Source organism: Geotrypetes seraphini, chromosome 5, assembly GCF_902459505.1.
Source record: "Geotrypetes seraphini chromosome 5, aGeoSer1.1, whole genome shotgun sequence".
Taxonomy (NCBI): domain Eukaryota; kingdom Metazoa; phylum Chordata; class Amphibia; order Gymnophiona; family Dermophiidae; genus Geotrypetes; species Geotrypetes seraphini.
In genome coordinates, this window is record NC_047088.1 from 204,075,515 (window position 1) to 204,089,641 (window position 14,127).

At 36.3% G+C, this 14,127-nt stretch overlaps 1 protein-coding gene across 5 annotated transcripts in view; it reads left to right on the forward strand.

Annotated features, from left to right (window-relative positions):
- Positions 1–14,127, forward strand: part of FASTKD1 (FAST kinase domains 1) — a 134,639-nt gene that overhangs the window by 5,531 nt on the left and 114,981 nt on the right. For 4 of the 5 annotated variants that reach the window (XR_004539471.1, XM_033944707.1, XM_033944708.1 and 1 more), the window contains exon 2: positions 5,516–6,029. The exons of the other annotated variant lie outside the window; for it this stretch is intronic. Coding sequence is in view for 3 of the 4 variants with exons in the window: in XM_033944707.1 (XP_033800598.1) it covers positions 5,695–6,029 (335 nt within the window). In the remaining variant the exon portion in view is untranslated. The remainder of the gene's footprint in view (positions 1–5,515; positions 6,030–14,127) is intronic. 5 annotated transcript variants of the gene reach the window in all.

Sequence of the window (14,127 nt, forward strand, 5' to 3'; positions counted from 1 at the left end):
TGCTGTTCATTCTCCAGTGAAGGCAACACTGGGTTTATCAGTTGGTTTCTATGTATAACATTTCTGTACCATTCATATTTTCCAGGTATTACAATAGTTTTACACTCAAAATTGATAGGCTTAAGTAGGCCTTGTTGAACTCTATTACTAATCATTTTAGCCATTTGTTTATTGCTTTGGCTCCATTCACGTGCTTTAGTCAGGTATTTTTAAAATTTTAGAACCTGTGCCAAGATATCTGATTCAGATTGTGTTCTTTGATTTTTAGACTTTGAAGAGGATATAACTTTGCCTCCCTGTTCAATTGGGCAAGGTACTGCTGCATCAAAGTGCCATGTAATTTTCCATGCTTACAAGCTTGAGATCCTATGGAAAAAATCCCCACCCATGGCTGTTGCTTGGCTATTGGGTGTGACCCCTATGGCGATGGGGATACTGGTTTGTTCATTTGGAAACCAGTAGTGCAAAGCCACCATGAAGCAAATCAACACCTATTTCATATACATTTTCTAGCCTTGTGAAATGTGTGTATCATGGGCTGTGCACTCAAAATATCCCACACTTTTAAGCGAATTTATATTTCAATAAGGGTTGCATTGCAAAACAAATAAATATAAATCTTGTAGAGTAATATTTCCTCTTTCAGATTGCACTAGTTAGAAAAAGATTCAGGCAGACTTTTTTTAAAAAAAATAATTGACCCTGAAAATTGGCAAATTTCAGTCCTTGTGTCAATGGTGCAAAGTTTGAAGGAATGTTCTTATGCAGCTATTCCTGCTGAATTGCTACAAATTTGACAATGTCCAGTGCAAGGAATCTAAAATAAAAATCTGAAGTCTTGTCATGACAAACTGTGACAAGTTTTAAAGCACAATTTGAGCAAAACTTATAAGTGGGCTTTTGCATCCATGATTCTCATACTAGCATCACTGAAAGTAGCATAAAAGTTGTGCTGGCATGCTAAAAATTAGTATTTTTCATCAATTATTGTCAGCTTTATGAGCAGCTAAAATAGCACCCAGCACAGCACCCAGTAAAACAAGTGACTATTGCAACTAATGATCTGATATTTTGGGAAACTTTTTTTTGTAATGCTGTACTAGTTCTGCATACAAATTTTGAACAAAATCTGAGACAATGTTGGGGAGCTTTTTTTTTATTTTAGACTACTTGATATGGAATGACCCAACTAGGATTCAGAAAGAGAAGAGGAATGAGAGATTAATTACTTACATAAACAGAGAGAATGATGCAAAAGCAGGAGAATCTGTAATATTTGACTTATTAATTATGCCAAGCCCTTCACTAGAATTAAAGCAATGTAAATATGAAATCAGGTCAATTATGAATTTATGAGGGTAAATCAAAAAGTAAAGGCAAAATACATTTAACAGTTTTAATAGAAGAAACTGTGAGCAATTGAACATATCACTTTTCCACTTAGACCCCGTGCAAGACGATGCATTTGTTGTATCATTTAACTAGCTTCTGCATTCCTACAGAGAAGAAGTTTTTCAGCTGCTCTCGAAGCCAGGTGAGCACCTCTTCCTTTACTTCATCTTACTTTATCTTTTCCTATCTGGGTCACAGTGATGCACCCATGTCTCGTCGCCAGTGACAGTTCTCTCCAGAATACTCGGATTTTCTTCATACTGTCTCGGGAACTGGGTTTCAACATCTACATGCTGTTGCTTGTGCAGATCAGTAAGCTGTTTGGGAAACCATCGCTTGCAGACTTTCCTGTATCCCAAGTCATCATGCGTTATGGCAAATGCAGATCCATAGCCGATATCTAAATTTGCAGCCAATTGAGACACCCTGTTATCTGTTGGTCTTCTCTAATCAAGGCATCTGACCTGTCACTGTGCTCTTGTGTGTGATGTTGATGGGCAACCAGAATGACCTTCATCAATTACACTTGTTCTTCCCACTTTAAACCTCTTTACCCATTCATAAACCTTTTGTTGATTCATGGTATTATGTTTATACTGAGTCAATATCCAATGGTGAATTTCCACAGGCTTCACTCCCTCTGCCCAAAGAAAGCGCACTACTGCACATTGTTCTTCCATTGTGCAATCTTGCAATGGAGCGTCCATGTTTCTGACCTTGTGGCTGCCATAAGACTAAAGTCCGAGCACTGCACTGTGCTTGGATGAACTATCAAACAGGCAATGTATGAGTACATATGTTGCATTTCACTAGCTCTGTTCCGGTTATTGTGTAATTTAAAAATTGCCTTTAATTTTTGATTTTCCCTCATATATTAGAATCAACTACAATCAAAACAGGAAATACAAAGAATTTAGAAACAGAAGTGTTTGGGATGTACTGTATATTCTTGAATATAAACCAAGATTTTTGGGCCCCAAAATGGGAGTCTCGGTTTATATTCGAGCCACCACCTGACCACCAGGCACAGCTGTCCTCTTCCTGCTCCCTACTGAACTCAGTGTCACTATTCTGTATACAGGGGCGCCTGCGCCTCCGCCCCTGAACTGCTATTCACAACACATGCACCCTCCCCGGAGCTGCTATCCACAATATATGCCCTCACTCCCTGAGTCACTAACCTCCATATACCTGTTGTTGCCACCACTGACCTCCATATACCTGTAAGTTGTGCTGCTACCGATCTGCTGTATGTTGAACTGGGCGGGGCCTTGAGCATCTGCACAAGCTCCACCTGGTTCAACATACAGCAGATCATCGACAGCACAACCCCATGGGTGTATGGAGGTCAGCAGATTTGTGGCAGTGGCTGCACCAACGGGTATATAGAGGTTAGTAACTCGAGGGGTAGGGGCATATATTGTGTATAGCGGCTTTGGGGAGGGTGTGTGTGTTGTGGATAGCAGCTCGGGGGCACCCCCCCCCTGTATGCAGGATAGTGATGCCAGATCAATATACAGTCGACTGCAGATGTTTTCAGCACTGAAAGGTAAAGCTCTCATTACTTGGACAACATTTTGAGGTTCTAGCCAATAGAGGTTGCTTTAATAAAGCTTGATGACAAAATGATGTATAATAATCAATATTTTTTGTTTCAGTTCAGCATATTTTTAAAATGGGGGTCTGCAAAGCACTATGATAGTGATGCTTGCCATAGTAAGGGGTCATTTCCAAAGTTGCTAACAGAAAAGTCAGTTACCCCTTTACGAACTCTGGGTGTACTTTTTATCTGGGTTATAGTGGAGGTCAGGGATAGACTATACAGACTAAATCAGACCAAGGTTCATTGAGCCTGTAAGCGCAGATGAGTTAACAAAGGTAGATTGGATTAAAGAGTGTAGGCATCTTTAAATAGAAAGGTCTTGAGTTTAGTTTTTAAACTTTTCTAAGGAGGTTTCTAATCGGAGGTCGGTAGGAAATGCATTCTACAGGGAGGGAGCATTGACAGAAAAGATGGATTTACGGGGAGTGTCATAAAAAAGTTACTATGATTCTAGACCTACCTCTTTTGTACCTTCCTGTAAACCAATTTGTGCTGTCAGTTAACAAAACTGTTGCAGGCCTCACCTCCTAAACCCACCCATAGAGAGAACTTTGTTGGACTGCATGGTATGGTAAAGCTTACAGCCATTAGCAGGTAACATCCAGTAGTCAAATTCTAGGAGAGATGTGTGCTGTAGTTGTCTTGAATGTTGTTGTAATGATCTGTCTTGACTGCTGTTGAGTGGGATGCCATAAAAGAAATAAAAAACCCAGATATCTGTAGCTTCAATCTATGCGGTTCTCTGAAGACAAGTACACCATATCATTCTCGCATGATGCTAGTAAAAATGTAATATTGCTTTAAGACGAGATAGCATCCTAATGCACATTCACAGGTGCCTTCCCATTCGCAAGCACAGGATCAGCAGCCCCCTGTCAAACCTCATCATCCTCACCCAGCTGATGAAAGCTCCTTTTGAGCCTCTGGATTCCTGTCTTGCTTTTGGTGGCAATTACTTCAACTTACAGGATCAGTGAGCTTCAGACCCTAGTAGTGGTTATATCTTACACCAAATTTCATCATAACAGCCTGGGCAGGGATCACTCTAGAGGGTCATGTCAAGGCTCATAATGTCAAAGCCATGGCAGCATCTGTAGCCCACTTGAGATCAGCCTCCATTGAAGAGATTACAAGGTTGCAACATATTCACATCTCACTATTGCCTTGAACAAGATTCCTGATGTAACAGTTTGTTTGGGCAAGCAGTTCTGCAAAATTTGTTTGAAGTCCATTTTGTTACGTTCCGGCTGCATCTCCACAACAGCATACATATGTTTTCAGATTGATTGATAGATCTTTTGACTCACCGTTGTCCAAATATTCTTGTTTTTGGTGAGCCTGGTAGCTAGCGATGCCCACGTGTGAGAATGATATGCCCTGCTTGTCCTTGAAGAAAGCAAAGAGACTTACCTATAGTAGGTGTTCTCAGGACAGCGGGCCAGATATTCTCACATACCTTCACACCTCCCCTTGGAATTATATTTCTTTAGCTTTCATATTATACTGCTGGTCTCGTACTTGCGAGTCTGGCAGGAAGGCATCCCATGCATATGTGGTAGGATGCTGTCTCAAGGTCTTAAGCAGTATTATACTTTTACAAGCATCAGAATTGGAGCTTTATGGGTGACGTCCACATATGAGAATAATTGGCCTACTGTCCTCGGAGAGTACCTGTTCCAGATAAGTTCAGGTAAGTTGGGGTTTTTTTTGCCAGTTTATTCCTAGCATTTCATCAAGAAACATAGATATCTTGTCACAATATAAACCAAAATCCCCCTTCCTTTATAGGGGAAAATATTAATTTCTCTGCCACTGTAACATCCCCCTGAACCAGCAGAGCTTCAGATTACTCCTTTATTTTCTTCTCTGCCACTCCTTCCCCTGAACAGGCAGAGCTCCCACTTACTCTTCTCCCTTCCCTAAACAGATGAACTCCTCAGACCTCCCTCTCAGCCTACCATACCACTCTGATGGTCTAGTGGCACACTGGGGCTGAAGTGATCCTGCCCTCCCTCCTGTCTGTTTTCTCTGTAATAAAAATGGCTGCTATAACTTTCAGAATCTCGTAAGATTGTTGGTGGAGGTTACAGCAGCCATTTTTATTATGGAGGCAGCAGGGAGAGGGGATAGTTCTTGCCCCAGTGTGCCAATAGACCACCAGAGCAGTACAGTAGGCCTGGGGGGGAGTGGGTTATTCTATTCATAGGGAGAGTGTAGGGAGTAAATGGGAGCTTTGACTGTTAAGGAAAGGGGGAGGAGCTCTGCCAGTTCTTTGAGTGTAGGGGGAGGGCACATATCATGGGGAGGGAGGAAGGGAGAAACGCTGGACACCAGAAGTAGGAGGGAAGTAGATCTCAGGTTTAAATTTTTAATGCCCTTTTTTTGTCCATAAAATCTAAGTTTGAGTAGATGCGATAGGCTTAAAATAAGTGCCTTTTTACTCTTAATCTAGGCAATCTGTTATTAAATTACCCTCTGAATGTGTCATCATGTAACTGTTGTAAAATGGCTTTGTTTCAGATCATCTAGAATGCGGCTCGCTTTTTACCCTGGTGTCGGAAGTGAATATCAAATGAGATCTTGTTTATTGGACTGCCACTGCCTATAACTAAAACCACCTTCACTGTGGTTTTCCTAGTATCAGTGAGGATGTTCTCTACATTTTTGGAAATTTAAAATTTTTAGTTTAAAAGTTAAAGATGCTTCGTTTTATGCATGCCCACCAGTTTTCACTGAGATTACACCAGTGTCGGGCAATGGGCAGTGATTCTTTGCTGCAACAGTTAAATAACTGCATCTCAGAAGACCAAGTCTTTCAGCTTGTTGGAACAAACAAAGCCAAGCTTTCTGTGACACATGTGGGGTGTGCCATGAATATGCTGTGGAAGTTTCAGAAACAAAAACCAAGACTGTTGAGAACAATTGATTATATCAGAGACCACCCAGAGTTTCTTGCTCTTCGCATTTTGGCTGAAAATAAAATAGACTTTATGGATGATGAAGCCCTTGTGGATGTGCTCTATAATACACTGAGGTAATGATGAAACACTGGGAGCAATTAATACTGATTTTCATTATTTCATTAGGTATTCCACTCTGCATGTAGTGCAGTTGAATTTAAAAGGAATTTGAATAAGTTTCCGGAGGAAAAGTCCATAAATGATTGAAGATTAGGTTCTTACCTTTGCTAATCTTCTTTCTTGTAAACAGGGTATCAGTCATGACCAACAGGTATTTACCCTCTTTTGCTGTGAAGTCTGTAGAGAGCCTAATTTCCATATTCTTTTGCTGCTCCTCTTCCTCTTGCTCTGGACTGTGTTGGATTTCCTCAGTCTGTATCAAAGCAGCCAGCCAGCCGTAGAGTGTGTACAACAAGAGAGAGAGGACGTGGGGATTCTCTCCGACACAACCCAAGTCTATTCTGCTCATCAAAACAGCATTAATTAAAACATTTTGTAAGACATAACGAGGTGAAATGAAACTTGTGTGCAACCTGCATCAACAATTTTAAAGATACTCGATTTGCAATTTTACACTACTGTAATAACATTTCTTTTCCTCCCTGACCATATAGGACAGTTGAAGTATACAATATGTCTGACCCTCCAGACATGTCTGAGACAGAAAATAGGCGAACAAACTGATAGGGCAGTAGTCGTCATGACTGATATTTCTGTTTACAAGAAAGAAGATAAGCAAAGGTAACCTAATCTTCCATTCTAGGAGGTCTGTGGAGTTGGTCGGAAGCAATTTTTGGGCTGTGGAGTTAGAGTTGTGGAGTCAGAGGTGGACTCTGACTCTTAATAGAGTTAAATTGCATGTCATGTAACTATTATAATGCTTAAATCTCTTATTTCACAGATAATAATTTGATTAACCCATTTATTTCAGGATATGTTGTACTTTTAGAATATATTTTGATATCAAGTTCTTTGATTACAAAATATAATATATTTTATAAAATTTATATTAGTGAAAGTGGCACCTAGAGAATGACATGAGGACAAAGCTTGCCCCCGTGAGTTCTGTCCCCATCCCTGCCTCCGTGAACTCCTATGTAGATACCATAAATAAAGGAGTCTGAGTCGGAAGGATTTGTGTACTGACTCCACAGCCCTGCATTTTAGTGCAGCAGAAATATCGGTCTTGACCACTGGGACATACTAAAACAGTCAGTGCCTAAGTAGAGGCAAGTGAGCCTGCTGCTCAGCACCACAGAGCCAAACTCTGCATCCCTTCTTGTTGCTACATCCACCCTGTACAACTGGTAATTAAACTCTGGAATTCGTTGCCAGAGAATGTGATGAAAACAGTTAGCTTAGCAGGATTTTAAAAAGGTTTGGATAATTTCCTAAAAGAGAAGTCCATAGGCCATTTTTGAGATGGCTAGGGAATTCTATTGCTTACTCCACCTTTACTTCAAGGCAGCATAAAATCTGTTTTATTACTTGGGGTCTAGCTAGATATTTGGGACCTGGGTTGGCCACTGTTGGAAACAGACTGAACCTTTGGTCTGTCCCAGTATGGCAGCTCTTATGTTCTTATGAGGTGAGACAGCTCTAGCCCCTGCCCAGGGCGATGCCACCCCTCTGGTGGAATGTGTGCTTTTTCTCCCATGGGAGATGTTTTTCTACTCCCAGTATAGGCTGAAGAAATTGCCAGACAAATCCATCTTGAAATGGTCAACTTTGATGCAAATGCAAGCAGTGTCTCACTTCCGGTTCACCACACAATTGTTTCCCACGTACACACCTTTATAGGACCCCCAGGGACCCCTGAAGAAGACTTTTTGTCGAAACGCGGACCATGTTGGGTCCTGTATCCCTAGCGGACTAGGTCCTTTAAGGCTCTTATGTGGATGATTTACTTTTATGTGGATGGAATTATTTTATGTGGATGATTTTAGTGTACCTTTGGAACTTTGATACTTTCAAATAAAGTCCATTTAGGAACATCGTCACTCCACAGAGTTTTTTTTGGTTTTCTCTGTTTTTTTTTCTGTTTAAAATCTTTATTCATTTTTTTGTGTTACAACAAGTGTTACAAATAAACTCAATAGAAACTTAAATACACACTTGAATAACTCATATATTAATATCAAGTTTAACATTAATATAATAATCCCCTGTCCCACCCTCCTTCCCAACCAATAATATATTAATCGATTTTATTGTATATTCTTTGAATATTAATTTAGTATGTAATAATCAAAATTGAAAAACCCACCCCATTTCCCTCTTTACAATTATCTTATCATGGGAAAAGTTCATTAGAGAAATCATGTTAACGGTCTTCAAATATTTCCAGTTTTATTTATGGGAAAAATTATCCTTCTTTACAAAAATCGGTTAATGGTCCCCATATTTTTTTAAATTTATTCATGTATCCTTTATGTGTTGCAATAGCGTGTTCCATTTTATATATGTGGCATACCGAATTCCACCAGAACATATAATTCAATCTATCATGTTGTTTCCAATTGAATGTAATTTGTTGTATTGCAATTCCAGTTAAAATAAATAAAAGTTTGTTATTACTGGATGAAATTTGACTTTTTGCTCTCATAGTTGTTCCAAATAATATAGTATCATATGTCAAGGCTACTGGATTTTCTAACAACCTGTTAATTTGGGGCCAAATTGATTTCCAGAATGATAGGATAAATGGACAAAAGAATAAAAGATGATCTAATGTCCCAATTTCAATATGACAGTGCCAGCATCTATTAGATCTTGAACTATCTATTTTTTGTAAACGAGTAGGGGTCCAAAAAGCTCTATGAAGAAGAAAAAACCAAGTTTGTCTCATAGATGCTGACACCGTACATTTTAGCCTCCAAGACCAAAGTCGTGGCCATTGAGATGCACTAATTTGGTGTTTTATCTCAATGCTCCAAATGTCTCTAAGACCATTTTTTGGTTTTTTATTTATATATCCGGATATTAATTTATACCACTGTGCGGCTTTGTGACCTATTGAGTCCATCTGGAAACATAAGAATTCCAAACTGTGATATTTAGCAAGATCTTTCCATTCAGGGAACCCTTTCTGAATAGATTGCTTCAATTGCAACCATTTAAAATATTGTGTTTTATTGAGACCAAATTTTTGTTGCAATTGTGAAAACTCCAGCAATTTATCATTTTTAATTACATCATCCAAAGTGCGAATGCCTGCTATCATCCAATGTTTCCAGATGACTTTAAAACCGCCAATTTTGATCTTGGGGTTTAGCCATATAGTTTGGTTGGTTGATTTACTAATTGGAATTTGAGTAAGATTACTTATGTATTTTAGAGTTTTCCAGGTATCCATAAAGATTTTATGATCTTTGTATAACCTTGGCATTTTGATACTAATTACATGATTAAGACGTAATGGAAACATAAGTCTCCATTCTAGCCAAAACCAATCTGGAGTATTATCTGTGGGTTCTGGGAGGATCCAATACATACCATGACGTAAGATATAGGCTTGATGATACCTATAAAAATTGGGAAAATTTACCCCTCCCTCCTTAATTGGTCTTTGTAATGACGCTAGAGCAATTCTTGGTTTTTTATTAAGCCATATAAATTTTGTCAAAGTCCTATTAATTTTTGTATAAAACGAATCTTGAAAGAAAGCTGGTATCATCCCCATTTGGTAACATACTATCGGTAAAATCATCATTTTTACCGTTTGTACTCTTCCCCACCAAGATAAGTGCAAAGGATTCCATTGCTCACACATTTCTGTTACTTTTTGTAATAAGCATTTTTCATTAATTTTCATTGTTTCGTCTACTGTTTTTGTTATCAAAATTCCAAGGTATTTAATATATTCTTCCTTCCAAACAAAAGGGAATGTATCAAATAAACCTTTTGTACAATGTATATTTAGTGGAAGAATTTCTGATTTATTCCAATTAATTTTATATCCTGAAAAATTTCCAAATTTCTCAATCAATTCAAGTAGATGTGGAATGGTGGATTCTGGATTCTTCAGATATAGTAATAAATCATCTGCGTAAGCAGATATCTTATATTCTTTATCTGAATGAGGTATACCCTGTATCTCCTTAGCTTGTTGGATAGCTAATATTAAGGGTTCTAAAACAATATCAAACAGCAAAGGGGATAAGGGACATCCTTGTCTAACTCCTCTCTGTAGATTAAATTTTTCTGAAAACGTATTATTAATATATAGTCTAGCAGAAGGGGAGCTATACATTGTTTGTATCATTTGTATAAATCCAGGACCTATACCAAACCATTCCATTGCTTGATACATAAAAGGCCATTCTACTCTATCAAAGGCCTTTTCTGCATCTAATGAAATTGCAAAAGTAGGTTCATTCATTTTCTTTGTTAAATATAACATATGGAATGTTAATCTGGTATTGTGAGATGAATGTCTTTGAGCAACGAATCCTGTTTGATGCATACCTATTATATGGGGGAGAGCTTTAGCTAATCTTAGCGCAAGTATTTTTGCTAATAATTTTCCATCTACATTTATTAAAGATATTGGTCTATAGTTTGATACCAAAGTGGGATCTTTATTGGACTTTGGCAAAACAATAGTCAAAGATTCTGCTATAGTGCCTTTAATACAACCTTTATTGAGTTGATATTGATAGAGATTTAATAAATAGGGTAATAAAAAGTTTTGAAATGTTTTATAAAATTCCACTGTATATCCATCACCACCTGGAGCGGATCCAACTCTAAGGGACTTCAAAGCTGTTCCTAGTTCTTTTAGTGATATTGGTTCTTCCAAACTTCGTTTTATATGTTCAGGAACTTTTGGACCCTCTAACATTTTTAAAAATTCAAAACCATCTTTTTCTTTATTTGGATAATTTTCGGAAGAATAAAGAGATTTATAGAATTTTAAGAATTGTTTTAATATAGGTTCAATTTGTGTATATGTATTTCCATTTTCATCTTTTATTGCTATTAATTTTGTTTTTCTTTTTTTCGCTTTAAGATAGTTTGCCAATATTCTTCCTGATTTGTTTGAATTACCATAGTACAATGTTTGTTGAGAAAATAAATCTTTCCTAATCATCTTAGATGAGATCTCATTATATTTACCTTTTAATTTTAATAATTCTTGTTGAATAGAATATTCCCATTTTTCTATAAGTTTTGATTCTAAATTTTTTATCTCTTTTTCTAAGATTAAAAATTGTTTTTTAATTTGTTTTTTTAGAAAAGCCGAATAAGAAATTATTTGTCCTCTAATTGTTGCCTTAAAGGCATCCCATAAAGTTTCTCTGTTAATATCATCATTATCATTTATTTGAAAAAATTCTTTCATTTTTGTTAGAAGATTTTCACAAAAATTTTTGTCAACCAACATTGTATTATCTATTTTCCAAATTGGTCTGTTATTATTTTGATATGTAGTTTTAATTTTGATCCACACTCCACCATGGTCAGATAGAATAATTGGATCAATGGCTGCTTGTGTCACTTGATGTGCAAGATGTTTTGAAGTAAAGATATAATCTATTCTTGAAAAAGAATTGTGAACATGAGAACAGAAAGAAAATTCCCGACCATCAAAATGAAGTATTCTCCATATATCTATTAAATCACAAGATTGAATCAAATTATCTAGTCCCATAGATTTCATAATTCTACTTGGGTTTTTATCTAATAAAGGATCCATTACAGCGTTGAAGTCCCCTGCTACTATAAGATTTGAAGTAGCCAGTGGTATGATCAGTTGTTGAAGAGTTTTAAAGAATTCATTTTGGTTCGAATTAGGGGCGTATATGTTGATTAACGTCATGGTAGTATTTCCCAAATTCATTTCCACCATTATCCATCTTCCATGAATATCTGAAGCTTTTAGTTTAAATGAAGCAGAGCATTTTTTATTAATTAAAATAGCAACACCTGCTTTTTTCCCTGTAGCTGGTGAGAAAAAACACTGTTTGACCCAGCCTCCTTCTAGCTTTTTAGATTCTATATGTGAGAGGTGGGTCTCTTGTATAAGGCATATATCTGCATCTTGCCTTTTTAAAAATGATAGTGCTTTTTTTCTTTTAATCATATGATTTAGACCGTTAACATTTAAAGACATAATTTTAATATCCATTTATTTTTAAATTTTCAGGTATTAAATTATGTATATTTTCCCAATGTTTTAAGTATTTCATTTCTCTTTTTTCCTTTATTCCCATGATTACCTTATATATTTCCCTTTTATTCCCTCCCATCCCTCTTATCCCTCCCTTCCCCCCCTTATTAATTACGAAAACTTGGATACGCAGGTTGAGGTTAGATTTAGATAACTCCGACAAGCTATTAATAATTATCTAAAGTACTACCATTTTTTCCCTATTTCTGTATATTTTCTCTTATTTTATTATTAATTATAAGAATAAGTAAAAAGTTTTTCATTCTTATGTATTGAAAGATTATTTTCTGTATTTGTATGTCTTTAAATCCATAAGAATGATTATATTAAATCATTTATATCTAAGAACATTTCATTACAATTCGTTTCTTTTCAGGTGGAATATTATTTTTGCTTTAAAAAGCTTTCCAATTTAGCCTCTTTCCTCAGAACTGTAACAAGAGTCTTCAGCACAGGAATCCTCCCATCTCCTATACTCATTATTTTCTTATAATTCACAAGAGAGTGTCAATTAAAAGAAGCTAACACTCCCATTAGTGTTCTTATAAGTTCTTTCTCAATAGTATACTCTCTAGATATCTATGATTTTAAAGTATCTGAGGCCTGTACAGATAAGAGTGAAGTCCTGTGCCAAAAACCCTCATTTTATCTCTCATAGAGGATTGCCAGGTTGAACAATTATGGGTACTAAAATTCCACTTAATAAATAAAAGAACATAAAATTTGAGATATATATTGAAGGATGATTCTCTTTCTTATTATGACTCCGCTTTCAAAATTTCTCATTCAATCAGTATATTTTAAGTTTGTTGAAAAAACTTTCTTCGTCATTATTTGAGTTCGGAGATGTGTTTCAATTCATTTTCATTCCTTCCAGTAAGTTTATCTTATTTATTCTGAGTAGAATTCTAGAATTTTATTGTATTTTTCAGTTTTCTTGTTTTCCAAGGAGAATGTTGAGAGTTGTTTAAGTCTTTAATTCGATCCTTGTGTGTTCTTTTTCCATTGTTTTCCGTTCTGAACTATCTTTAACCGTCAATATTCTTTAGTATGAACTCATTAATTGTTTTTTAGATTGTCATAGGTTGCTCCATTTGATTTATAAATTCCTGTAGTTTTTTTGGATCTGTAAAATTTTGCGTTTTGTTAGCAATGGTAACCTTCATAATCGCCGGATAGAGGAGCCCAAATCTAGCTCCTAGAGATCTTAGTTGTGGCCTCATATCTAAAAATTGTTTTCTTCTTGTTGCTGTTTCTTTTGCAAAGTCCGGGACAATGTATATTTTTGAATCTTGGCATTTAAGATTTTTGATTTCCTTGGCTAATTGGCAAATTTCAACTGCTTGTTGATGCCTTAAAAGTTTGAAAATTAAAGTTCTTGGACCTGTTTGAGTGTTATTTCTTTGTGTTGGAATCCTATGAGCTCTTTCAATTTCCAGTTCCGTTTTAAATTTCAGTGGTAGTATTTTAGGTAGAAATTTTTCAAGGAATGCAATCGGATCATTCTTTTCCACTCCTTCAGGTAATCCGATTATTCTTAAATTGTTCCGTCTTTCACGATTCCGGCTGTCTTCAAGATTTTTTTTTATCTCTGTTATTTCTTTCCATATGATTTTGCTGTGATTCATATCTGTATTTAATTGTTCTGTAATATCTTCTAATGTTGAAATTCTATTTTCTGTAATGTCTACTCTTTTAGTTAGGATTGCAGCATCTTCCATTGCTTTTTGTAGTTTTTTGTTACTATCTAAGACAATTTCTTTTATTTGTCTTAGTTCTTCCATAACATCCAGATTTTTTTCTGTTGGTAATGGGATTTTAGAGGGTGTACCTGGCTCAGGTTTCGACCTCTTATTACTTCCGGATGTTCCAGCTCCCAATTCAGCTTTATTTTGTTTAGTTGAAGTCATATTTCAATATATATTTTAGTTTCTTTAAAATTAAAATATTTGATAGTAGATCTTTTTAATTTATTTGCATATAAGGAGCTATTCGTTTAT